General features: G+C 41.3%; 1 protein-coding gene across 1 annotated transcript; it reads right to left on the reverse strand.

Moving 5' to 3' along the window:
* Positions 1 to 16,243: 16,243 nt before the first annotated feature.
* Positions 16,244 to 19,259, reverse strand: LOC115907786 (cytochrome b-c1 complex subunit Rieske, mitochondrial). The gene is made up of 2 exons (XM_030955911.1): positions 19,019 to 19,259; positions 16,244 to 17,028 (listed from the first exon to the last, which is right to left on the reverse strand). The coding sequence occupies exons 1-2, from the start codon at positions 19,227 to 19,229 to the stop codon at positions 16,418 to 16,420; spliced, it is 822 nt and encodes a 273-aa protein (XP_030811771.1). The 5' UTR covers positions 19,230 to 19,259; the 3' UTR covers positions 16,244 to 16,417.
* Positions 19,260 to 27,887: the final 8,628 nt, after the last annotated feature.

Raw genomic sequence — 27,887 nt, forward strand, 5'->3', positions numbered from 1 at the left:
GATTTTATTGAACAAATATGCCAAATAAAAACCAGAGTAGAAGCACTAACATGTTGGTCTAACTTCTCAAGCACAATTTTCAGTTTTCTATAGAAATCTAAAAATAAAGCATGTGTTAATGTATTTTTTAAAAATTAATTTAATTAATCTTTATTTTTCAGGTGGCAATAGCTTATTAAATGGGCACTACCAAATAGATAGGAGAAAGGTGCTATTTGAATTGATATGGAAGGGGATGCTTTCTTGGCTAGAGCTTTGCACTTTTGAACAAGGAAATTAAATAATTAAAGCTCTGCTGACTGCAATCTATATTCCTGGGAAGCATCTGCTTGTCAGTGTGTAATGCATGCACTGCTCTGCATGTGCATTATGTTTTAATAATGCCTCCATCTTCCTCATAAGGCATGTTGTCTTATAATGCAACCCTCTCCAATAACCCTGTCCTGGCAGCTGTCATGTGATCCTGATGGCTTTTGGTGAATAGACTATCCTGTAATTATTTTCCTCTCCTATTAAGCTTCACATTCTCTGTACGTAGAAATACACCTTTATATGGTAGTATAATGTGTATTGTTTCTTGATTTTATTTTTATAAGCATAATGAAATGATCTCCTTCCACATCCCAGACTAGCATAATGCTTCTGGATTTATTGCTGTACCAATTTATGTTGGCTCATCAGAAAGGTGCTTCCAGTGCATTAGCAAACCCCTGAAGTGCTTCTGGTAATAGGGAAAAGCACCTGGGTAGTTGTAAATATAGGAAAGAAGGTTTTCAGTTTGATAAAACCTAGAGCAGGAAATGCCACTTAGGCTAAGATCACAATGTGTTTAGCCAGGCTGTCCCACTGCCAACCTTCTCCACAGGGTGGCTGTTTGCAGGAGAATTGAGTTTCTCTCTGGCCCTGGGCTGCTGCCCTTGGCAGTGCTTCCCAAATGTAGGCAGCAGTGCCCTCATTTTCTCACTTTGTTTACCCTGCACTGAAACAATTTGTGGTAATGTGAAGAGGTGGGAGCTGCTGGGTATTAATGCTCCCCTGCAAACTGAGAATTGGACACTCAGCTTAAAGACATTTCCAGAGGCTACATCAATTTAGGCTTGGGAAGCCTTTAAGTTTTGTAGCTTAGCTGTGTAGCTGCATGTGCATCTGTCTGGGAGGAGAGGAAGCAAGCAAATCAACAAACAAGTCATTCCTCCCATAAATCTCTTCTGATTGAACCTGAGCACAGCACAGTGTGCTACAGAAGAATGAATAAACTGATGATAATAACAGAACCTGATTACACAGTGATGGGCAATAGCAGCAAATAGGCCTTATCTTGCACTGTGAAATAGAAACTCATGGCCAAACAAATAAGTCTGGATTCCCAGAGAGAGAGTTTTCAGCAATCCATGGGCAATGACCCTCAAAATTATGTATTCAAAAAAAAAGATTATTTTCAGAAGTGCAGCCTAGGCTTGCAGTGCAGCTGAGAAGAAGATATTTGTGTTGCTCAATTGTACATGCAGCCTATCATCAAATGTTCACCCCACTGAGGATGGGTGGTCACAACTGGGTGCTGGTCAGGACCCAGGCACACATCAGCATTTACACTTTCTGCTCCTGCTTGGGCCATCTACTCTTCCTTCTTCCTGTTCATTCAGACAAATAATGACTTTTTAGGAGTGAGATGAGAATTTTAAACCACTGAAAATGGACCAAGGGCTTAACCCTTTGAGCACTTACCTGAATCAGCTCTACTCCCACAGGTGTACTCCACTTGGAGTGCACTCTGCTGTAGTGTGGGGAGATGCAGAAGAAACTGGGTTTGCTTTTTCATGCAATCCCCCACATTTGAATGTGTTTGCACATTCTTCTAGCACTGGGAAGAAGAAATATTTGGTAAATGATATGTAGATATGGCTTTGAACAGCCTGATCTGGTGGAAACTGTCCCTCCCCACAGCAGAGGGGCTGGAACTAGCTGATCTTTAAGGTCCCTTCCAGTCCAAATCATTCTATGGTTTTATGAAATACTTGTTTATTATTGTAAAAGTACAAATATATGTGTCAAAACCCAAGGTAATGTAATTTGTGAGCTCCCTGTATACATTGCTTCAGCTTGAGTCCATGAAGAACTTGGGCAGCTGCTTCACTGCCAATAAAGTTTGGGTTATGTAGACTTGTTAGTTTACTGGGAGTTTGGATTTGGTGAGCTCTACTACTCTTGAGTTTAGAGTCTTAAGCCTTTGCTTCAAATTAAACATGTTTTTAGTTTTTTTCCTGAGAGAGAGGAATTATTATCTGCCACAAGACTGTCACACAGAGAAGTGAAATAAAATGGAGAGTTTAGCTGCTAAAAGGCTGGTGTAGGAGAAAATGGTGACAAATCTTGGGAGGATGATGAGAGTCTGGCTCCCTTCCTCCATGTGCTCCTGACTGGGGGCATTGGACCCTTGTGTCCCCACCTGGCACAAGAGCCTGCAGTGAGATCAGCTGGAAAATTATGGATGCACAAGGAAGGGAAACTTTCCTAGGCCTTATAACTACTAAGAATAAATCCAGCAACCATTTTTTCCTACATGAAAATAATTTCATAAATATAATCGAGTATTACTTTATTTTCTATAGAGGCTTCACTAGAAACTTTTCAGCTACAAAGCTGTGAAGTAACTAATTTTTCTAGATAAAAATATGGTGTCTCCATGACAGTTCAGCTTGGATGCTCCTTCTCCAGATTGTAGTACATGCTGAAAAACTGCCCTAAATAAGATTGTTCTTCACTGGCAGCAGCAGAACTGCAATAATTTATTCTAGCTGAGTATATTTTTCTTGAAAAGATTTTTAAAAAATGAAATAATTTTCAAGAATGTTTTACAACCTTATCAAAAGAAAACATCAAGAGCACTAATTCCAAAATTATGCTTGCATAAATGAGTGTGAAATGTTAGCATTGCAATGGATTTTGTATCCTTTAGAAGTAACATGAAATATTGCCAAGAAATAAAGTAAAATATGCATCCAACTGTATTGTTACAGCAAGAGTAATAATTGCTGATGGCTGTCAAAGGTACCTTTTGGCTCTAAAATCTCAAGTTGAATCTTTCTCCCTGTTAGGAGAATTAGCAAATAGTTGTTGCTGGACTGCCAGCTTATTTTATATTTATATATAACAAAGCTCATCAAAATCTCTGTCTCACTGAAGATTCTGCATTAGTTGCTGCTTGGCAATGCAGGCTTGTCTTTCTAGCCCCAGATTTAGGGTGGTGGTGTTGTTCCCCCAGTGCTGAAGGCTGAAGGGAGCACTTGCAGGGTCCGAGGTGTGTCTGAGTGTCTCAGTGGTGCATGCAGGTAAAACCTCACTAAAGGAAGGTCTTACAACACCATGGCTCAGCCCTGCTGCTTTGGCTGAGTAAAAGGGGCTATGGGAAAGGGACTCAGCTGAATTAGGGGTAAAAACCAAGTTCTACAACCATCGTGTATTCACATTTTGGTGTGTGGTGGTTGCTTGAATTATGTTTGTTATGATTTAAAGCTCTGTAACTGATAAAGACCTGACTTAGAGAAGCCTGTTTTTTGCAATAAAGCAGCTCTCCTTTGCACCTGCCTGGAGCCCTGTGTCATCTGGACCCTCCCCACATCCCAGGGGTGTCTCAGCAGGGCTGTGGAATGCTTCCCTGGGGCTGGGCACCCTGCAGCAGCCAAGGGCACAACGTGCTGAACCTCAAACCAGAGCCAGGCTGCTCTCCCAGTCACTGTACTTTGCACGGTGCAGTCTGGAGCACACCCTGGACATCCACTGAAGGGGAAAAAAGAGGGGAGTGGGCTTGTGAAACCCGGTGTAAAGCAGATCTAGCTTCTGTCCTGAGGTTTTCTGTCTCGTTCTTGTGGAGCTGCATTTTTTGCTTGTTTCTCATTTGTCAGAGCTTATCATTATCCTTCAGATTTCCTGTGTCAGTTTGTTTAGAACTGACTTCTTCCAAAAAAGTCCCCTCTGCCATTCATGCTGTATCACACGGGATACAAAATAGCTATGAAAGATAAATTTTGGGTTGATATGAACACGGAGTTACCAGTTTATTAAATACATCTTATTGTGTGTAACAGTAAATACATAAATTTAAGGCTTTTGAGATGCACACAAATATATGGAGTTAAAAAATTTAAAACATGATAAAATTCTAGGCAAGGACTACATATTTATCACAAAGCAATTAAATATCTTGGTTTGTTTATTCCAAAATTAACTTGGCACATTAATTTAACATGAAAAGAGTGATTTGATGAAATCCTCAGAGAATTACTATCTGCCCTTTGAATAAGTTATCTAAAATGCTATTTTATTATGCAAAGCTATGTAAAATAAATTGCATTCAAGCAGTGGTTCAGAAAGTAGCTTATCGTAGCCTCATGTTCATAAAGAAATGACATAAAAGATCTGGGGATCACTGCTTTTCTTTCAAAACGGGAAAAATTAAGCAGAGACAGTCTTTAATTTGAAAAGAGCTAATTTGACATGGAGATAATTATCTTGGTACTTTGAAATGTGATTAACTCTAATTATAGCCAGAAAAAACCCTCGAGGGAACAGTGAAAGCACAAAGCAGTGTGGAAGCAGCAGTGACCTCACGTGTGGGATTCATGTGATGGAGCAGGTCAGGCTCTGTTCAAGAGGGTACAAATCATCCTGTGCAACCATTTCCTCTCACAGAGATTCCTATTTGCACACACATTCACCCCTCAGCACCAGAGTAACATGGGCAATGTTTACATTAAAGGATGACTTCACTACCTGTGCGGACACAAACACACAAACTACAGCTGGCACATCACCTAATGTAAATCCAGGAGCTGTTTTGTCCATGGATAATCACACTGAACTTCCAGCAAGATCAGGAAATTGATTCCAATAAGGGGATTGCAGGAAAGCAACCCAGCAAGCTGTTTACTGATTTTTAATTTTTTCCCCAATTAATGGAAAGACTGTTCTCCCAATTTAATTTGGTAATTAATTTGAAACGTGAGAACTAGGAGTACTAAATAGATAATATTATTCTGCATGGCTGGAAATAATTTTCAGAGTTTGGCTTCCTTTTAACTGAACCTAAGGAATTGCTCCTCTCACTTCTGTTTCCTGACAGGGAAATCCATAAGGAAATCCTATATCATGCTGGGCTTTGGGTTTATGTTATTTTTAAGCCTTTCCCAGTATTTGCCATAAAAGAGATTTAAACCAGGGATGATTTGCCTCAGCTGAGGGGCAGATGCAAAAGCCCATGCAAAGAAGGGCTAACTAGCATGGATTATTTAGTACTCTCATACTGAAGGCAGGTCCTGATGAGGGAGAGAAGTCAGAAGTCTGGCTGTTGTTACCCACTTACACAAAGCTCAGAGATGTGTGGCTTTCCATTTCAGCAAATGCTTCTATACTCTTGTTTTATGGAAAACAGTAAACAGGTTTATGGGTTTGTAGTTAGTTTGTTATACCAAGCTCTGTATCTTTTCCCAGAGGATCTGGCCATTCTGTTTGTTATGGAATATTGGACAATAAGTGGATTATGATTTGTTGTGTTATTGACAGTTTAGCATTCCTTTCAGATGAGCTTTTGAGCAGGCAATGATGTGCTTTCTGTCACATTTCAGCCTATTATCTCAACATTGCCCACTGCAAATGGTTTCATTCAATAATTGAATACTTTAGTTTATTTTACCAGTATGGTTTATGTTTGGTGAGGGTTGTTTTTGTTGCTGTTGTTTTGGCTAAGGCTTTCTTTGGTTTGCTTCATGTACATAATTTATTGCATGATGTGTTTGCACATCATATGTAGAACGTGGCTTCTAGGCCCCAAGCCACTTGATTAGTTCTGTGCTCTTTTTCATTTTCTTTCTGCATGTAAGGAAAATAAATGACATTTTAGAACTGTAGTTTAGTTGTTTGCATGTGGTAACACCATGTGAAAAGCAAATGGATTCATTAGGTAGAGATTGTTGTCTGAGTTTCCTCCTTAATGTTACATAGTTTTACTGAACTGGGACACATCTCAAAACTGCTCCAGTTTATAGGACTCAGCTGATCATTTCAATCATACAGTCACACAGGGAAAAAATGGTTTGGGTTGGAAGGAACCTCAAAGATTGTCCAGCTCCAACCCCTTCCACGAGCAGGGACACCTTCCACTATCCCAGGGAGCTCCATCCAACCTGGCCTTGGACACTGCCAGGGCTGGGGCAGCCACAGCTGCTGTTCTACCACCCTCACAGGGCAGAACTTCAGTACTGTTTGCCTTATTTTTTTTTTCTTATCAGTTATATAAAAACCATCCTCTCTCATTTAGTTTAACTTTTAATCAAATAAATGCAAAAATCTTGTATTGCAGAAAAGTTGCTGCTGCAGTAACTGGGAATGCATTGCATGCTGTAAAAAGGGTAAAACAAAAGGTCTTTACTCCAACACTGGGGAAAATCTGAATATCTTGGATAGAAGAGGCACTGTCCAAATGAGCCTGGCATCTCTAGTATTAAAGCACAGGAAAGAAACTTGAGCAGCCTAAAAGCCAGCCTGGTACGCTCCTGCCCTTGGGCACAGCTCCTCTGGGCCGGGCAGAGTGCTCTTGAGAGTGCATAACAAATTTAAATTGTCACGTGCTCATAAAGCAATAGCCTTTCACCTTTTATTTTGTTCCACTCTGTGCAACTTTTACCTTCTGATTGATCCCACTGTGACAGCCTAAAGTTTCCCATTAAAGCCCACTGAAGTTTGGTGAAGGACACAAATTGCCCATCCCCACGACATTGCAGAACTGCAGGGAAATGTCTTTTTATTTTAATTACTGCCTAAAGATCCTTAGACAAGCTGATACATAATAATCACATTTGCTGGCTTTCCTGTTTTGTATTTAATATGATATAGGAAAAATTTATTGTAATTTTCAAGGGGGGTCTTAGCCAGAACTGTGGCCTCCCTTGGTGGCTCCTCTCCATCCTGAAATCCACCTGCTCATGCTCACCACCTCTAAAAATCACCCTCATAGCTACTGTTGGGTTCACCTTCTTGTGTTCCATATTATTACTACCTTCTTTTTTATGTCTTTATACTTTTTTCCCAGTTTCTGTCACATATTTGCAAGCACTGAGGTGGTGATCCCAGAGCTGAGTGTGTTGGCAGGGCTTGAGAGCAAATGCACCAGCCATGCACATAAACCATGATGCACCTACAAAAAAGTACTGATCCTCTTAGCTACATCCTCATAATTTATATTCTGTCTGTGAAGGAGGAGGATGTTGTGTTTCCAACCCACCTTTGTTATTTATTCTCTTCAGTAGGTCTAATATTTGCAGAAATGCTCAGATAGAGATAAATCTTTTCTAATTCCTTGGGATTTTATTATAACAGTTTTCATCATGATGAATTCTTTCAGTATTTAAGAAAATCAATTGTCAATTAACTTTTATGGGGAATTATGCATTGTGATTAGTCATCAGTTGGGCATTATGGTGTTATTTGACAACTGTTATGAAAACAGTAATTTGCTTTTATTATCTATCAAATAGCCAACACAAGTTTCAAAAATAGTATAAGCTTTGGAATTATAATTAGAGAATGCTTTATTTGGATTTTTTTTAATTACACAGTGTTACTGGTCAGAACTAATTATTTTATTTGAAGAAAATTTAATATATTATTTACAAAAAGCAGATAGCTTACCTTTTTTTTTATTTATTTCTGTAAATATTTGAAGAATTACAACTGCATTAACAAGATTGAAATAAGTAGATAATCATTCTAAGGTAAATAGGCTTGATTAAATAATGAATTGTTTAAAAAAAAAAGGGTTTTTGTTCAAAACAAAGGATGGATGCCTACGAATCTGAATTACCTGATGAAGTCTTGTTTCCCCTTGATTTGGAGGTTGGTGCTGCACTGCAGGAGTGGTCCAAAGTTTATTTAATCATTTCTGTAAGCAACATCTATAAAACATTGACCCAACTTAGTAAATTCTGTAATGAAATGGTGTGTAGCATTAGCAACAAATGTTTTCAAGTAAATGAGAGCATTATCTTCTTGTCAAAGAGCACAGGAAAAATGAATTGATGCAAACCCAAACAGGTTTATATGCTGCTCTTCCTCCTTAGCTGTTGAGTGCATCCAAGATCATCCTTACCTTGCCCAAAGATATTTATTGACCACAGCATTCATTACTGAATATCCAAGTACCAATAACCTAAAATATATGCCAGTTTTAAAAGTCTATATGTAAGTTTTAAATGTTTTTGCTCGTGAGGGATGTTCTCACTGGCCTTCTCCTGTCTCATTTGGAAGATGGAATGTCTGTTTGCTCTGGAGCTGGCTTGGCTCTAAGGGAGACATTACAGTGGCTCTTCAAACCTCTGGGTGCAGCTTATCGTGGAATTATTGTGGCTTCTGTTCAGTGGAGTATCTTTAGTGTAGGAGGTGTATGTGCAATCAGCCTGCATAAATCTTGCCTCCATAAACCTTTTTACACTGAAAGCTTTTCCACAGTAATAATAATAATAATAACAGCAGCATTACTGGTAACTGCCACCCACTGTGTAAAGGGTACTTCACCCAAAGAGTCCTAAATAAATCTGCAGCAATCTGATGCTTAACCATAGATATTGTAAAATGAAAGGCAGATTACTGGCACTGAGACGATTTCCAGTGCCACTGAGCTCCTTGAGAGAGCTGTGTGGGGTCATGACCGGCCCACCCTGCTTACAGCATCAACCACGAACAAATACTGTTGGAAAGAGAAAAAGAAACATGCAAGACTAGAGTTGTCTTTCATCTGGATTTCCAGTGCCAATTTCCAGCACTCTTCTGCTCCAGGCTTCTCTTGAACCAGAGACTGAGCAGGAAGCTTTGAGTTCAAAATCCACAGATTGACCTTTACTCCATGAAACTTCTGTTGCATTTGTATTTTTATGCCTTCCCCACATTCTGAAGCAATGATAGCATGTGGAATCCACATTTCCTTTCTTCTGCTTTGCTTTTATAGTTTGGTGATTTTTTTTTCTGCATGCTTTTTATCCCTTCTTTTATGACTTCTTCCTTTTATTTATTGTTGATTTGGGAGATCTAAATGGTGCATTGGGAAGACTGAAGACAGCTGAGTGCTACCACTGAATGTCCTTCACCTCATACCAGAACATTCTCCTCTGCTCCCTCAAATGTCTTTAAAAGATCAGTGTTTTGAGCAGTGTTAGGTTCCTGTGCAGTCACAGAGTTTTAAAATGCTTCCCCAGCATCTTCCCACCCACTTACTCTCCTTCTCTGTGAGGGAAGACTCATCCATTTACAATTTACCAGCTGAGAAAGGAGCTGGTGTTAAATACTGTGCTGGCAGAAGGTACAGTCTGCCTCTAACAGATGTCTTTAGATTTCTGTCAATTACTTGCTTTGCTGTAATGTTCTCTTCTGATTTGTACTGCATGAAACAGGAGTTTAAAGGAATTTAAATTCAGGTAGGTCACCAATCAAATGTGTTGGTGCAAGTCTGTCAGGAATCTACAGTTTATAGAACCTGTGCAGAGGTGCCCTTATATAACCTTAATCTGTTTTAAAGTTACCCATGCTGTTCTGCAAGGAATTGTATTCCAAGGATTGCCATTCCTTGCCATCCGTGTCCTTCTGCTGGGGTTAAAAATGGCCATGGGGGAGAGGACAGGACTTAGAGCTGTGTCCTGACAGGAGCTGTGTCATACCTGAATTGCCTTCCTCAGCTGAAAGGAAATCTGACTTGAAACCATCTGAAGGATGTGTACAAGTGTAACTGCTTGGTGGAATGAGCTGGATATATCAAAGATTAGTACATAACTCAAACAGAAGTAAATTGTGCTGCACATGAAGTTTCTGTGGTTACTCTGAAGGGCATTACTGGGGAGTCAGAGATTGGAGATGAGTGAGTGATGAGCTAATATCACTCTAAATAAAATATGAAACAAGAATAATGAAAACACTGAGCTGTATGTTCTCACAGAGTTGGAAGAGTTTTATCAAAAACTACAATTAGTTGTCAAAAACATCCCTAAGCCAAGACTTTCTTGTATCATTTAGACTTCAAAGCAGTGTGTCATTCAGAATACACACTGCAGTGCAACTGGGAGGCAGCTTAGAAGATAATGGGAATAGCACTTTGAGATCCTTAGATGAGAATTAAATGGGTTGCTAAAGATAACTTTCATCAGGGACTTCAGTATTATTTAATTGTTGTAATTTATGTCAAAATAGAAAGGAAGGATAAATGTAGATATTTCCAAAAGAGGCACAGAAACAAGAATTGTTTTGTAACTAAGTCCAAGGAATATAAGATAGAGACCAAATATGTGCAGTGTTTGGCTTTTTTTTTTTTTCCTCTGGTACTGATAAAGCTAATTACAAAAGAAAGTGGAGAAAACTGGTTTTGTATTGTCCAAACAAACCCATTTTAGGTAAAAAGCATTCCATTAAAGCCCACTTGGGTAGAAACAGTGAAAAAGCAACACACAAGAAGCTGCCAAAAATGTTAATAGATTATATCTCACCTGGGAGAAACATACTGCTGATAAGACTGCTGATGAATGAAAGACAGCTAAAAATCACAGAATGAGGCAATTTCTGCTGCCTCTGTGCTTTGTGGAAGGTAAATGGAAGGGAAAATGACTTTAACATCATGAACATGATGGGAAGAATGCAGTCACAGATCCAAGAGATTTTTCATAGGTTGCTGAATCTTCCCTGCCCAAAGGTAGAGACTGTGCCTCTGACCATTCTGTGCTCAGTGGGGCTTTGGAAATTGGGAAATTGTAATTCATTACTGTTCATGGGGCATTTATTTTGCCTCTAAAGATTGAAGCTTCACAGCCCTGTTCAGTTTAGTATCTAAATGAGGCATATTTAATCTACCATTGCACCTGTAGGATGTTTTGTCTCCTCCTGTGTGCTGTGCTTCGATTACAGCAGCTTCATTTCGTGCTGACTTTGAAGATATTTATGCTTCCTTTGTAGAAAAATGCTGGATTAATTAAGACAAACACTATTTCTAGGGGCTCTGGACATCAGGGCTGCCTAATACATAACCACAGGCTAGACCATGACTCCATGGTTTTATTGCAGTTCTTCCAGGTTTTCCTTTACCCACCCAAGTGCTCCATCCCTGGGTGTTTCCCTGGGGTTGTGAGTGCAGCTGACATGAAAAGGGCTCAGTGTGACTGCTCACAGCGCAGAGCCTGTGGAGCCCCTCCTGTCTCAGAGAAGCTGATGGATGTGATGCCTGCTGGCATAAGCAGAAGTGTGTTTGCCTGGGAAATGAAATGAAGGAAAAGGCAGAGAGGAGAAAAAATTTGGAAGACAAATAGTGGTGGAAATGCCAACCTTTACTGACCTCAGTGAAACAGCCCAGAGATGGCAAGAAATTCAGGGTGGAAAAGTTGATGATTTATAGACTGCTTGTAAGAATGGCTCATATCTACTGCTATGAATTCAAAGTAAGGACACATGATCTGTCAAAATACAAAGCTGTCCTCAAAAACAAATGTTTCTGAAAAATGATTGGCACAAGGCAAGGAGAGAAAAATGATCACCAACAACTCTTCTGAGTGTCACTGTGATAAGGCCCAAAAATTATTGGATGAATTCCAACCTTCCAAAAGCTGATATAGAAAACACCCTTGTAAATGTTGAATGATAAATTTTGAACAGCCTGACATATACTTACTTGCATGTACAATAAACATATATAAACATACAGGTAAGTTTTTTCTTTTCTGTTACCATAATGCAAGAATTTCTCTTTCAGATACACAATGTCAGATATGCCTTGGGAGAAAATACCAATGCTTTGTTTAGTTGGAAAAAACACAAATGCTTTGAAGCAGTTATTTTTCTTCCTAGTCTGTATCAAGTACAGTGGCTAGGAAAGAGATCTTTTTATTTTGCACTGTAATCTGAAGCAGAGGTATTAAAAGAACTGAAAATAAGAATAAATTGTGGCTTCTGCTTGTGGAAACATTATAGTCCAAGTAAAGCCATTTAAATCCAAGCATATCCAAGTGTGAAAAGAAAATCATATTGACCTATATATGCAGTCTTTAATCAGACAGTCAAAATTGATGTTATAGAGAAAAAATTCCTGCTAGGTCAGAAGTTTCATGCTACTCTAGGTACTTCAGTGGGAAATCTCAGCCACATCTTGCTGTGTGTGTTAAATTCTGGCTTGCACAATGTCTCAGTGTTCTTTGGACCTTTGGGGTATCTACAATCCCAGACAAACTGCTGGAAAAGCCACTGCAGCCCCTGGTATGTTACTGCTTAATTCAAAATTGCAGTTCAGTTGGATCTGAAAACAGTGGGGAAGCCCAGGTGTAGCCTGGCACAACTTGACAGGCTGTTGTGTAGAGGTGACATCCTGCAGGGGACAGTTCAGGCTGACATCTGAAATGCTTTGTCACACTTGTTGCAAGCCAGATGGAGACCTCCAATTTTGGGTTGGTTTTTTTCAGATAGCAATGTGGCCTAAATGGTGCTGTAGCCAGTCACCAGCTCTGTTTGAGTTATGCACAGGTAGGGTTACAAAATCATTCTCCTCCTTGTCTGACTGACAAAAAGCCCTGCTGCTGTTAACCTGTGAAATAAAACTTTCCTCTTAGATGCTTCTTGCTATTTCCTTAACTTCTACAAAGGTAGGCAAAGAAGGCAAATTTCTGTGCATGCCAAATCTACCCTCTCATGATATATATTCAAGCAGTTTATATTATGGTTTAAGTACTCCTTTTAACCATCAAATCCCCATACATATAAAATTTCCTGGACTTACTAGGAAATGATGCATTTCTCAGAAACTCTTTTAATCATCCTAGGGCTATGCAAACCAATAGAGTTTTTCAAGAAGCTGGCACTTTTTCTTTGTGATGGGAGCTAGAGGCTGGCATTATCTCAGAGGTCTTTTCCAACCTTGCTGATTCTCATTCTGTGTATTGCAATTACTTGTAGATTATATGATGACTCTGAGGAGTATTTGGGGTTCTCTTTCTGTGTTACATGGTGGGAGTGAACCAGCTCAGTCCAACACCACCATTAGATGCTTGCAGAAAGCTGTGCACAGAACATGCATGTTGGTGATTTTTAATGTAGAATTTTTGCTAAAGGTGATTTTTACTGTAGAATTTATTCTAAAGGTAACTCAAATACAGGCTGGTGCTAAGTCCAGAAGCAAGACTCTTTTTTCATTTGTAATGTTTACCTCCTGATCCACCTCTGCCTCCATGAGTGTAACTTCTGCTTGGTGTGGGAGAAGATGAAGTCATTGTACAGCTGCCAATTCTGACTGACTGACAAAAGACATGAGCCATCAGTACTCTGTTATGTTGTTAGAGGTGGAAGTCTTCTTCTGCTAGTTCTGTTACTTATAGGCAGAAAAGACACTCTCCTCCTTTCTCATGTTCCAAGCCCCTGTAAAAGTTGGGTAAAACCAACAAACATATGCATTTCAAATGTGCTTTAATTCCAGATTTGCTCATATTAAATTTCTAATATCATAGAGGGCAAAAGTGCATTTAGTAAACAATGTGGTGCGTTACATTTTGATTATGCATTGCTAGAACAAGGCAATGCCATAATTTATGTCTTGAGGTTATTAAAATGTTATAATGCTAAATAGTTAATGAAGAAAATCTATCACAGCTGTGACACAAAGGGGTTGCCAGTAGTGCTAGGACAAAAAATGCCAAGAGTTCTGTGTCTCTTTGAGCAAACCAAGTTATAATGTGTTGTTTCTCTTGGTGCTGCAGCATGTTGAACAATACAAGGACGACCCTAATGAGTCAGAAAAAAAGCCCAAATAGCTCAGTGACCTACCTCTGAGGCTATAAACTGACACTTTTTAAAAAAGAATTCAGCATAACACATGCATTCAGTGATATTTCCCTCAAATTTTTTCTCTTGCAACTTTCTTACAAGAGGAATGTTCTGTAACCAGTAATTTATTTCCTCCATTAATTTGTTCAGTCCCTCAGCTTCCCCTATTCCTGTATCAAGAATTCCATTCATTTTAACATTATAATTTATCCCCACAGATTTTAATCTTCAAAGTTATTTTAACATTTGATGCATTGACAATGTTATAAACCATCCATTCTTGTTTTCATGGGTATCCCAAATCCTTTTCTGCAGACCTGCTCCCTGGCTATTAGTTTTTATCACAGTACATGCTGACTTTGTAGGGTGTTACTTGTCCAGGTTATTTTTAATTCTAATCCTTTTTGCATCAAAGTTCCCAGCTGTACCCACTTCACCACCACATCACCACATCCAGCTTCACAGAGCTCATTCTCTGCCAGCTGATTAACAAGCAGTGGGCAGTGCTGGACTCACAGGGTCTCACTGAGCTCCTCACAGCAGGACTTGCTGCTCCAACAGGGAATTGCTGGTAGTTCATCCACCAGCACTGCTTTGGGAACAGCAGTTCTCTACAATACTCCAGTTTATACCAGGCTCCTTAATAGACATGAGAATGTCTTGGGAGATGGTGTGAAAATCTTATTTAAAACTGTGGTAGCTACTGCTAATTTTCCCCTGTTTCCAAGGCCTGTTATCTTACTATAGCAACAAATGGGATTGCATTGACTTGATTTGTTCCTGATAAATCCATGGAGACTATGACTTACCACCTTCTAGCATTCTAGCTGCTTACAAATAGGATTACAGCATTATGTATTTTAATAGGCACAAAATATAAATGAAGGCTTTAATAAATTGAAGCATTATTAATTTTAAAAGTGTAATATGAATACAGCTGTTTACCTAAGGGACCACGTTATGTATCACAACTTCTGTCCTTTTACAATTCCTACACAAATTTCCTGAACACAGTGAGCCTTGTTGAAGTGCTCAGGGTCCCCTTTTCCTCCTCTCATTGCCAACACTAGCAACAAATGATGGCAATGGGTGTGGGAATGAGCAAACTGCTCCTGGCTGTGCCACTGCTCCCAGCCCTGGACTGAGGAACACCTCAGTATTAGCAGGGTCTGGGGCTGAGATGGAAGTGGCTCCAAACCAACATTTCTCTTGACATTCACCCAGAGTTTATCAGTTAGGGCTGATAAACTGCCAGTTTAACTGAGTTTTGGACAACTTCTCAGTTACGGCTGATTTGCTAAGTTGCTAGATATGTGGAAAGTAAAAAATCTCCCTTTAAAACACAAACATCTAAGGCTGCGTAATGTTAAACAGAGCTGCTGGTTGACGTTTCTTAGTTATTGCCCTTGTTTCTCATGCCATGGCCCCCTCTAGAACCTGTCAGGTTCTGGGGATGCCTCTGAGTCAGAGGCAGAACTGGGAGTTAATGGAATGTTGCACTGCAGCTCCAAGTGTCCACTGTAACCACCCACCCACCCCTGGCTCCTTGGCAGTCAAGGGCTCCTCTGGGTGGGCTTTTTGGGATCCAAGTCAGAAGCTGTGTCTTTATGCCTTTAACTTCACCTGCCTGAACCTTTCTTTACTTGTCCCTTTGCTTCGGCTACAGGAGCTTTGTGCTGTCTGGATCCATTTGAAGAGAGGGAGAAAGCAATCTTGTCTTTTCTTTCATATGGCACAAAGAAAAAATATACTTTAGAATTAATATCTGCATGCACAAAGGATGTGAGTTGTTCACCAAACAGGCTGCATACAATGGTTTTCAATTTTTATTGACTGCTACTTGCATAGATTGTGACAGTCCCTGAAATGAATGACACCCCTATTTGTCAAAGTGGTGTCAGACAGAACTCTCCCTCACTATATCCACAGAACAGTATATCAGACCACATTGTAATCTCTGCTTAGTAATGTTTAATTCTAACAATCTGGGTTTTTTACTAGTTTATTGTGAGTAAGCTTTTATTATTTGCATCTTGAAAATTCTCTCAGACTTCTCTGTAGTTTCTGAGGATTTTAGTTTCTATTCTGCAACTGAGGGACTACATCAGTGCAGGACAGCAGTACTTCCAGACTAGTGGTAAAGAACGAGAAGGAAATACAAAGTATGGGATTGGTGTCTTTTTGCTTTGTCCTAGAAACAGTAAACTTTGTTTCTCCTCCTGTTCTGCATGCAATGAAACACCAGTTCTGTGCTGTATTGGCAGGACCAATGCAAGCTATAACATCTCTTTGTGGATTTGTAGCTCACTGCCTTGAATCAGCAGCCCTTCAGGAGGGCTTTGTGTTGTGGGTCTGCTCTAGCATCTCCTTGGCTGGACACACTACAAATGTGTACACAAAGAAATACACTTTATTTTAAGTCAGGAAAAAGTGCTCACTCCAAGTTTTTATTGAAATTGAACACAGTATTCAAGCATAGTTCTGGCTGAGAATCTAGACAGCTAATTTCTGGTTTTACAGTATGCTCACTGGTTTTACAGTATGGTGTACATTCCCAGGAGCATGGAAGTGAGCAAGCACTCGTCTCTCAGCCAACCACCACCGTGTCATCCCCAATGAACTGGTAAGTTGGGACCTCGAGGTTTAAGGGAGCGGGGCCTTTCCTGATCCTGCCAGAGGCGTCGTAGTGGGAGCCGTGGCAGGGGCAGTAGTAGCCGCCGAAATCGCCGGAGTTGGCGATGGGGACGCAGCCCAGGTGAGTGCACACCCCCACCAGGATCACCCACTCGGGCTTCTTCACTCTGTCTAGGTCGTGCTGCGGATCCCTCAGCTGGGACAGATCCACTCCAGCCTCCTGACTGATCTCTGCCTGGGTTCTGTGACGCACAAAAAGGGGCTTCCCTCTCCACTTGAAAGCCATGTTCTTGCCTTCTGGAATGTCAGACAGCTTGATCTCAATCTTGGACAAGGCCAGCACGTCAGCAGAGGCACTCAGGCTGGAAATGAACTGGGTGACGACATTCTTGGCAACGTAGGCGGTTGCTACACCTGTGGCTGCAGTCATCAGGTAGGAGAAGCCTTTCCTGGAGTCGCTGCTGCCCTGGGAGGAGGCGTTGGCATCCTGCACGTCCTGGCGGCGGTAGGCAGAGAAGTCAGGGACGGCCACATCGTTGTGGACACAGCGCACGCTGGCAGGGGCTGCACGGGAAAGGACAGCACGTGACACCACTGCAGGTAAAACACACTGCCATGCATTTGAAATGGTACCTTCTTAGTGGTGTTTTTGGAAAAACAGGTAAAAGTTATTCCAAAGTCTGGGTAGGAGTCCTTTAAGCACTTTAATTTTATGTTCTATGAAAGTGGTTTTCAGAGGGAATTTTTGGTACATCAACAGGTGATTTGTGAAACTGGTTTCCCTATTCTTTGAAAAACAAACCTGATCAGAGTGCAGAAAATCTGTGAGTAGTTCTGGGCTTCTGGGGAAAAAAAATGAACTGTTTTTTCAGTAAATTTCAAGAAAAAGCTCCAGTAGGATACCACGACTAGCTCAGAAAAGAGAGGTCTCTTTTCCATCCAAATGTTTCCTTGAAAAGAGCTGCTAAGAAGAAAATCTGATGTAGTGAAGTTTGCACACCTGCAACGTAACACTTTTGTGTTATTTTTTGTCTGAAGTAACTTCTACGCCTGTAATAATATTAAGTATGTGGTTAAGCATTTTTAAAATTAAAAATATCAGGCATCCTTTTTCATATTAAATTGTTATCTTAGCTAAAAGCCACAGTAAATAATTTCAAACCTTCAGTCCCCAAGCTCGCTTTTTAAAAGATTTAGGGATAAAGCTAACAATTATCCAATTTCAAGTGGGATTCCCCCATCAAACCTGTGTGCTCAAGTAACAGGATATTAAGGATAACTAAAAGGCCTCCCATGAGTTTGTCCAGCAAAAGAAATCTTGCTTCCTCCAATAAAAACCTATAAGCCAAAGAAAAGAACATGGCAAGGACAGAACACATTACTTACCAAAGTACAGCCTGTTACTTGAAGAGTATTATTAGGTCTTTATGTTTTCTAGCAGTTGGCACAAAGTTAACAGATGTCTCAAAGTACTTAACCTCTCAGGGATTTATATGCAGTACGATGAGCATGATACCTACATTTGTTTACAAGTAACTCAGCATTGAGAAGGTAATTGCTATAGGATTTTACCTACGAAGAAATTAAACTGAAAATCGGAATTCTGAGATAGTGCTCCATACTAAGTTATTTTGGTATCGACTTAAAACATTTAGTAACATGTGATATGACTAACATCTACAAAATTTGCTATACTCAGTGAAAAGCATGTTTGATGTTAATTAAATGTAGAGCACAGCTAAATATCAGCTATGTCAGTTCCAGATTTGTAGGATTTTCACCTGAACAAACCCTTTACAGCTGAGGGTCAGGTGAAGTACTCAGCTCTAATTGCTACTGAGCATCTTCAGCATGGCACTGCCCTCCCAGAATTAAACGTGTGCGCTCTGCAGCGGCTGAAGCAGCACGGCCCATCAGTGGCAGCTGCCGAGCCCTGTTCGGCAGGGACAGCCCAGCCCCGGGCCACAGGTCGGGTTCTATAGAGCACCTCGGTGTCACTCCCCGGCCGATGCTTTCCCGACCTGGGTAACACAAACGGTGTGCTCTCACTGCACCCCTCTGTTCTCGTGCCTGCAGTTAAAAGTCTCGTGCCTTCCCCAGCGACAGAATTTAGCTGCATTTCCTCAGCGGTAAAACGAAAATCACTGAGCTGTTTCCCTCAGCGGAGATATCCCGACCCGCCTGGACACAATCCCGTGCTGTCCCTGCTCGGGCAGAGGTGACAGATACACTGTGTCCCTCCTGTCCCTGCCTGTTCTGAGTCATTGAAAGGAGGCTGCCATTCAGGTGCCCTTGAGCAAGCTCCGTAGCTGTAAATGCGTGACAATTACAGCGGTGACAACAGAACCAAACATTTCCAAACCCCAACCGGACCGAGCCCCCGCAGTCCGCCCGCCTGCTCTCCTTCCCGGCTCTGCTCCCCCGCCCGCCGGGCCGAACCCAGCTCTCCCCCGCGGGCCGGGCCGGGCGGCGCCCGGGAGCGCTGGCAGTGCCCCCGCTGAGCCCCGGCTGAGCCCGTTCCCCCGGCCCGCCCCCGCTGCCCCCCGGCCCGCACCGTTCAGGCTGGCGCTGGCGACGAGACCCCCGCGGGCGGCGCGGCCGCTCAGGGACTCCCGGCAGAGCAGAGGCCGCTTCAGGTCCAGCGGCACCTTGTGTTCGCGGTGCGCGGCGGCCGGGACGAGCGGGCGGAGCGGGCCGGGCACGGCGTGCGCGGCGGCGGACACGAAGGGCGCCAGGGGCCCGGCACGGGCGGCCACGGACAGCATGGCGGCGTCCCCGCGGCGACCTTCCCCGCCGGCGCGCGCAGCGACGCGGCACGGCGCCGCGGTGACGTCATGCGCCGGCGCGCGGCGGTGACGTAGCCGCGGAGCCCTGAGGGGAGCGGGCGCGGCAAAGGGCTGCGGGGCTGCGGCTCCTTTGCCTCGCCTTGTTCCTTTCTTTTTTTTTTTTTTTTTTTTTTCCCCCTTTCCCTCACCTTTTACCCCTTCCCTTCCCTTTCTCCGCGGTGCAGTTCTCCCTCGGGCTGTTCCCTGGGGCCGTTGGAAAGGGCAGGCTGTGTGCTGCAGGCCCGTCCCGCGGTCCCTGCGGGGTTAAATCAGGGTGGGACAGTTCGGGCCAAGCTCCTGCGCCCCTCCTGCAGGACACGGCTGCTTCTAAACACAGCGGTGTGACCCCAAAACACCTTGGAGGGCTTCACGTGTTTTTTCATTGCTATTCTCAGGAGGTGATTTTTGAGCTGTGTAATAATACTTAGAAGAGATAATACTTCTTTGCTTCTAAGATAATACGTGCTCTTTATTATTCTGTTTCTTGTGCGCTGCATGATTTTTGCCCCTTTTTGTTTCTTCTTTTCGCTTTTCCTTAGCTTACTAATTTAATATTTTTTTCTTCTTTTGGTCTTTGGTAGCTCTGGACCAGTTTCAAGTTGGGAAAAAACTAAATTTTTTTTGCTTGTTGGTTGAGGGATAGATTTTACGTACAGTTTGAGAATGCAAAACGTGTTTGACAACAACCGAATCCTCTGGAGGGGCTGTTCTGGGGTGGGGGTTAATTGCAAGGGGACAGTAAATATTTCACATAAATACATCATATGGATATATCATTCTGGGCTAAAGGAGAGAACAACTCTTCCACTAATGACCAGAGCAAATAAATAAATATCTGTTGAGTTTTTTGTTGTTTTATTTTAGTTACGGATTTTTTTCCTCAAATCTATTTTGCTTTATTATAGCAGTCTTATGCTTGACTTGTTACAGCTTCCAGTGGTAAGATTTAGTTTGGTACCGGTGAACGCTGATGGATGCATACCTGCTCCAGTCAACCCTTTTAACCAGTTCAAGCTCCTGAAAATTCCCCAAAATGCAGGATAAACTTGACACAGAGATGTGTTGGAAGACATTTAGTCTGAACCATCCTCTAGAAATCTCACAACAATTTCCCAGCTACCCAGCCCAGTCCATTCCTGCAAGGCTGTGAAGCTTTAGTGGTTCATACTGGCTCTATGAAGAACTATTCTTTTGAAATTCAGATCTTCCTAATGATATTGCTACTAAATTATTTTATGATTATGCATTAAAACTTCCCCCATCTTTGTAGAATGGTTGTTTAAGGACTGGCCTTATTAAGATTTATTTAAAGAGTTGACTTTTTCATTTTCTTTTTAACTGTTAACTGTACTGAAATATGGTGGTTCTAATTAGGTGGGATGGATCATTCCAGTCCCAGTACTATTGATCTATAATTTATTTCTTTCCCAGCACATTTGTGACATCTAAGCCTCAGCAGATAATGATTTACCCAACTCAGTTCACTGTTCTGTTGGTAACTGTAGTCACTGGTGATGCACTAATTAAAGGACACCATAACAATATTCTGGAGCAAAGGTAATTTGTAGAAACTGGGGGGGCTAACACTCAATAGATAGGTGGGAATAAACAGTATTCAGGTTGAGAGGGTAAAAAACTGGGAAGGCCCTTTTAACAGCACAAGTTTTATAATCATCATTTAGGAGGAAAAGAGCTACGGAAGTATGATATTTTCAATTTTGAACAGATTATGGAATTATGATCGTAGAGTCAGGATGTGCTGAATTGGAAGGGACCCATCGGATCATTGAGTCCTGGCCCTGCACAGGACACCCCGAGAGTCCCACTGTGTGCCTGGGGGGTTCTCCAAGGGCTGGTTGGGCTCAGCCAGGCTTGGAGCTGTGCCAGTGCCCTGAGCAGCTGTTCCAGAGCCCAGCCACCCCCTGGCTGCCCAGCTTTTCCTGCTCTCCAACCCAAACCTCCCCAGGGTCAGCTCCCAGCCATTCCTCAAGTCTTGAGTCACGAGAGTGAAAAGAGCTGGTCCTGCCCTTCTGCTTCTCCCTGTGAGAGCTCCCACCAGAGACCTGATCCCAGCTGAACAGGTGCTGGTACAGCTAAAGGAGATATTTTGTGGTTCACATGAAAGTGAGGATTTAGGCTAATATTTATAAAAGGGTTTTTTAACTGGTGTGGGGTTTGGGGTTTTTTTTTTTTTTTTTGGTGGAGTTTTTTTAAGGATTCTGAGTTTTGGCAATGATGCCAGTTTTGAATTTGCTAACCCAGCTCAGCTATTTGGCAGATATGGCCTCATACTAAATGATACATTATTCTGATTGGGGGGCTGTTCTGAGAGATGTTTGGCAAAGTTTGCTTGCTACTTGTGGAACAAATTTTGACAAAATGAGGTACTGTGATGGAACAGTAGTTATAGGACAAGAAGAAATGGAAAATTGAAAGAGGGGGAATACAGGTTAGATACCAGGGAGAAATTCCGTACTGTGAGAGTGGTGAGACATCAAAACAGTTGTCCAGGGAGGCTGTGGATGCCTCAAGCCTTGAAATGTCCAAGGCCAGGTTGGAAGGAGTTGGAGCAGCCTGGTCTAGTGGGAGGTGTCCCTGACCATGGCAGATGGAGCAAGATGATCTTTAAGGTCCTTTCCAATTCATTAGCATTCGTTCTATGATTATTTGGGAAAGAACAGTTGTAAATTTTTTAAATACTTCAATCTGAATTCAAATTCCAGTGTGGTTAGAACACAAATAAAACATTAAAATATTACAGCAAAAAGGAACTACATTCTGTTATCAGAGTTCAAAAAAAGAATAATTTTAATTTTAAAATGACTAAGCAAATTCTGGTGTGTAGGTGTTTCTTTGAGAACTGTTGTTCAGCTTGTATTACTGAGCATCAATACTGAGCATTTGCCAGCCAAACATGAAAGTAAAATGCCAGCATGTCATTGTGTAACCCATCCAAACAGATCTCTGTGATTGTTTTTGTGCATTCATACAAGCATTAGCCTCATGTAAATTTATGCTGCTTAATGTTTCTGTCCTCCTAAAGTTAAAAGTTCATTTGCATCAATACAAAAGCTGTAAGATGTCAGGGCTGCAGCATTATGAAGTAGATGAAAAGTATTGTAATGCTTTTGGGTATGTGCAGTGCCTTTCTCCATGCAGAGTTCATTCTGTGTTTGTTTTCTTTAGAGATAAACTGCAGATCTTGGATGGCTTTTTGCTAAAATGTTGGTCACCCCAGGCAATTTGATTTCACCAGAAAGTTATCTTTGAGTTCTTTGCCATCTTGCATCATTTTTGTGCCCTGAAAACTCAGTGCTACTAAACTTGAGACTTCAGGGCTTACATTTGCTTCTTGGATCTGAATTGTTGATCATTTTTTTTTATCCCTGAATAAGCTTGTTCAGAAATAAAAAGCCAAGAAAACAAGCAAACCACCAAACTTTACCTGTGGAGCATTGTTAGTGCAGCAGTCATTCTGCATCAAGTGCTTAGATAAGTGCACCCTACTCTGAGAGCAGCTCCAAATGTCTGCAGTGGTTCCTTTGCAGAATTAATGTCCATTACAGTGATTTTGGTCTCGTGCTGTGGCACTGGGGAAGCTGTCATACACATTTGAAGATAGATTTGTGTATGCAATACAGTTTGTTTAAGGTTAATATTATGGAGCCCCTTTAATAGTTTGACTTTCCTTGAAGGTTCTTTCAAGTTGGTCTATCACTTTGAAAAGTCACAGGGTGTGATCTGAAGGAATATATATGAAATGTGAGGAATGAAAATGGACAGTAAAAATGAGGAGAAAAATATCTAGGAGTATTTGATTGGTCAAACATTTCTCTCCTGCTACTCAAATTAGTAGAAATCATGACACCTCAGTGCTACAGTCTAATCTAAATTCAGGTCTTTTTCAGTCAAGGAAGAAGTAAGTTCAAGTATCATGAGGGAAGAAGAGATGTGCTGTCAGCTTTTTACTGCTCTTTCTGTTAATGCAGGGCTGATCAGCAGGTGTTCACAGGCTCAGCAGCCATCTTATTCTAGATCTCTTACAGCCCTGCTCAATAAGGCCAAGATGAAATTGCCTGCAGCAGAAGGGCAATGGAATATCTGTTTCTGACAGACTTGCACTCAACATTTGGTGTATAAAATATTAAAATAAGGGATACATACAATGAAAGCATACTTCTCTACTCTGCACCAAAAAAAAAAAAAATCTCAAAGCAAGCACGTGAAGCCTTCCATTGGGCAGAAAGAATGAGATTTTCTGAGTCAGTTGTAGAGAGGGAAGAAAAAAAATCATTGAAGGAATTTAAATTAAAAGACCAAGCCTAAGATCTAAGATTACTTCAAAGATTTACATAATTGTGGGATGGACAAAAAGAGTCTTATATATGTGAAATTGATAGGAGCTGCTCACACAAATGAGAAATGGCACCAAAAGGTGTCTGACCAAGCAGAAGCCAAAGGCTAGATGAGAAGTGCCTGGGGCAGCATCAAAGGCTGCTCAGCAAGGCAGCAGCTAAAGCCTAAATGAAGTTGCCTGGAGCATCATCAAAATGTCAGTTTGAGGGAGAATATTTTCTCCCTTCCTCTTGTTTTCTCTCTTACCTTTCATGAAAAATCCCTGACATTTCTTGAAGGGCATGTGTTTGACTCCTGTCTGGCTTCCACTATTATATATTTGCTTTTTATGGCACCTGAAGATGGAAACAAAACTTTTTGGCTTCCTGACCATCTTTGACTAAAATCTGAAAGGCTGAACAAAGGAGAATCCTGGCTTATTGTGCTTTGTTTATGTATTTCTTGCAATTAATGCATTTGAAGAACTCCATCTTGTGTCTGGTGCCCAGCTGGCAATGTTTGTGGGGCTGGGAACAAGAAATTCACCCCAGAGCTGTGCACAGGAAGGGATGAGGAGTTAGTGCCACTTCCCAGTGTGCTGAATGTCACTGCCCTGCCTTTGGTTGGTGAAACCCCAGGTGTTGTTTAAAGCTTTAGCTGTACATGCTGTACAGCTCACTCTTCTGAGATTGATAGCAGGTCTCTCACAGTTGCACAGTTAAGCACAAAGCTTACAGAAATAGAATATTTATGATGTTTCAGAGGGCCATAAATTGTTTTTTCAGAATAACCATCTTCCTAGGATTACAAAGCAGAAGCAGGGAGGGGAATAGTAGCACCTGAGCTAAGCTTGCTGCTTGATGCAGGGCCAATCTCACCTGCTACTGTGTGTGCAGATATGCCCCTGTGAAACCTCAGTGAAGTGGCAGAATAAGGAGGTCAACACTTAAGAAGTGACAAAGGAAATCACTTTGTCTCAATTTTATGGTGTACAGTACAGATCTTGACCATTGTTATGCTCTCCTGTAAGCCTTTCTCTGATGCAAGGTTGCTGAACCTTGGCTTCAAACTGCCTTTACACCAGCATAAAGCAGATAATGGCAAAGGAAGAGCTTTTTTGTAATGCTTGGAGCTGTTGGCAATCCAGAGCCACGCCGTTAAGAGCTAATGCAATCTAAGTGTCCTCATGTCATAACTTTGTCCCTTTTCTCTCCCTCACAATTGCTGTGCAGAGGCTTTGCCTGGAGCCTTTTCCCAGCTGGATGCTGCTGTGGAATGGAGCTGGTTCTCCAGGAACCTGTGCCATGTTGCAGTGTGCATTCCTGCATCACTGACCTGCATTGCTGCAGGTCTGTGCTGCTGCAGGGGAAAGCAGCACTTTGAAACCACCCTGCTGACAACCAAGATCTGGGCCTGCTCTCCCACTGCAACTTGAGCTCTGGGTATAATATATATTACCCTTATCTGGTGATAAGGGTAACCTGTGCCTGCACTGAGCTAACTGCCCACTGTCTTCATTACCTAAATCATCTTAGTGCTAGTTTTAAGCACCTGCTTCATCTGTAGGTTGTGGAAACTTCCCTATAATGCAAAAGATTTTTTTAATCATCTAGTGTTTTTTTGTGCGTATGGTACCTTGATTTTCTGTCCTTTACATAGAAAGAATAAATAAAAGCCTTTTCCTCTCTTTTTGTGCTTAGTTATGAGAATAATTTTGCTACTGAGGCTGCTCCTAATGGCTCCCAGTGGAGTTACTCCAAGTTTTTAGATTGGTTATATTTCATATTTTCATACTTTTAGTGACCCTTGGTGCAAAAAGTAGACATATACTAATGAAATCTGCTGAGGCAGACTTACAAAGCATTCTTTACTGAGTGAAAAATCAGAATAAAATATGGAAAGAATTAGAAAACTTTTTTAAAGTTAGGGTGAAACTGAGTATTATGAAATACAAGAATGTTTAAAGATTCACGCCAAATGTTTCTATCACAAATTTCAGCTTTTTCATCACAAGTGATAGGAAAAGAAGGTCCAGCTATGTGTTGGGTGATCAAAGCATAATGGTGCGCTGTGTGTGTTAAATAGGTAGGGGGATACTGGGATTTTAACTTTGAGATTTTCAGCAGATACAGGAAATAGTAATTTTATCATACAGCGCCCCTGCCCATGGAAGTAGATAGTTCTTCCTGAGTCACTGAATGTGTAAATATTTTTCTCAATTTGACCAATTTACTCTTCCAAACAGTTTAGAAAGTATCTCTCTGTGGGTCAGTCTCAGGGATGTCAGATGATAATCTGGGTTGTTGCAAATTGCTGGGGAATGCTTGTTCAGTTAAATAAACAGCTAATCTGAACTGAGCAGTGCAGCCTAGAGCAAATACACTGATTTCAGTTCTTGAAACACATCCCTGTGTATTTAGCAAAGGAAGTCAATGTGAATAAAAATGCAGATTACGCTTCAAAGCTCATTCAGAAATAGCTAATTGCAGAGGGTTTATACTTTTCTTGAGCCAGCTATGTGGATTAGTTTAATGATATTGATGTGGGGTTGTCTGAGAAGAAAGGTGCAAAAAGGGTGATTTTTGCAGTGCTTATGTGAATGCCTGTTTATAATTTTGTCCCCTGCATTGCTGTCAGTGGTAACTCTTTGTGTCTTATTAAGCTATAAATTATTATCATTAAACAATAATATTAGCTAGAATATGGAGGCCTGGTACTGCCTTTCAATTCATTAGCTCATTTTTTTCATATACTGCTGCAGGCTCTTCATTTTTCTTTATTTTTTTCACTTTAGTTATTTCAGTAATGCTGAACAGTGGTGAAGTGTGTCATGGCATTGTGGTGAAGATGCATTTTGTGAAGGAATTTGAAATTTTCCCTTGTTTACTGAGGTCTGAAAAGACAGAAGAAAATACATTATAAAAGGGTCTTGTTTCCAGTGTCCTTCTCGAATTCTGTGTCATGTTTAAAAGAAATATATTGCTGCCTGTCCTTAAAATTAAAGAGCTTAAAGAGGTGCCAGAGGACCAGGTGATCGTTGGCAGGCAGTTTACAGCCCAGAATGGAAGCAGTGTAAGCTCAGAGCTCTCAGTTCCACTAATCCCAGGCAGATTGGTTCCTTTGCCATCATTAGTTTAAGTGGGGCACATACAAAATCTTTACAAAACTAACACAACTTTCTTTACTGTCAAGAATAACATGAAAAGAATGCCATGAAGGTAGTGTAGCAGGCCAAGCAGTAAGTTATTTGTAACCTAAATTTAAAAACAGAATATGTCAGAACTCAGAAGTTGTCTTGTGTTCTGTCTCAGCTCGCTTAATCTGTTGCCAGACACAGCAAAGAAAACTTGGGCCTCTAAAATACTGATTTGTATTTTCAGAATTTCACTCCAGGTACACTATAAAGCAGAAAAGTTTTTAAACGCATGAACGGGGTGATTCTGTTTGGTTCTTTAACACAACAACATAGGCTTCACTGAAATGCCTTTCTCAGGTTTGTCTGTGCAGGAAAATTGACCTCAGTGCTGGAATGCATCCCCAGAGTAAGGTACAGCTCCCAGTGGTCTCTTAGAGTGGATTTGTCTGCCACGCTGGGGACAGTTCTGACACTCAGTCTGCTGCTACAGGTTGACTTCTGTCCACAAGGTCACATCCATGAGGTAAGAACTGTGAGAAAAGAGGAGGTCAGTTCAGCTCTCAGAGCAGACTCCTTTGATAATAAAAGCCACTTTAGCCTGGAGTAATGAATAAATTAGTTATTTAAGAAACAAGACTGCTGGCACAAAGTCAGCGTTGGTTCATAAAGCAATGAGGGCCCATGAGTGACATTTTCTAAGAAAAGGGCTTGCCTGTTATGGCATGAACAGTTAAAACAGGCAGAACATGAGTCTGAGTGCAACAGAAGGGATGCTGAGAAACTGGAATAAAACCATGGATCCTGTAGAACATACTAACCAGGTTGCATAGGAAAATGCTTATGGCACCAAAGGGACTGAAAGGAAAATAAAGCAATGTATTCTGATTACACTGTTGAAATCAGTAAAATCACCCTGGTTCCACAACAGCCTTGTCCTTTGTTCGAAGAAACAAACCCCCATTACTTCATTTCTAAAAGTTTAGTAAAGAAGGAAATAATGGACAGGGGAGAACTTCCAAATCTTAGAATTCCAGGGGTGTGATCTGAAGCAGATCTTGGGGAAATGGAAGTGATGAGAATGTGTTTGTGCTCAGCAGCATATCCCAGGATTAAAAGTGGCTGCATTT

This window comes from Camarhynchus parvulus, chromosome 11 (assembly GCF_901933205.1).
Source record: "Camarhynchus parvulus chromosome 11, STF_HiC, whole genome shotgun sequence".
NCBI classification, from domain to species: Eukaryota; Metazoa; Chordata; class Aves; order Passeriformes; family Thraupidae; genus Camarhynchus; species Camarhynchus parvulus.

Coding starts and splice junctions, on each gene's coding strand:
- LOC115907786 (XM_030955911.1), bottom strand. CDS start 19,229: ATGCTGTCCGTGGCCGCCCGTGCCGGGCCCCTGGCGCCCTTCGTGTCC. Junction 17,029..19,018: donor CGCCAGCGCCAGCCTGAACG/GTGCGGGCCGGG, acceptor TTTCCCGTGCAG/CCCCTGCCAGCGTGCGCTGT.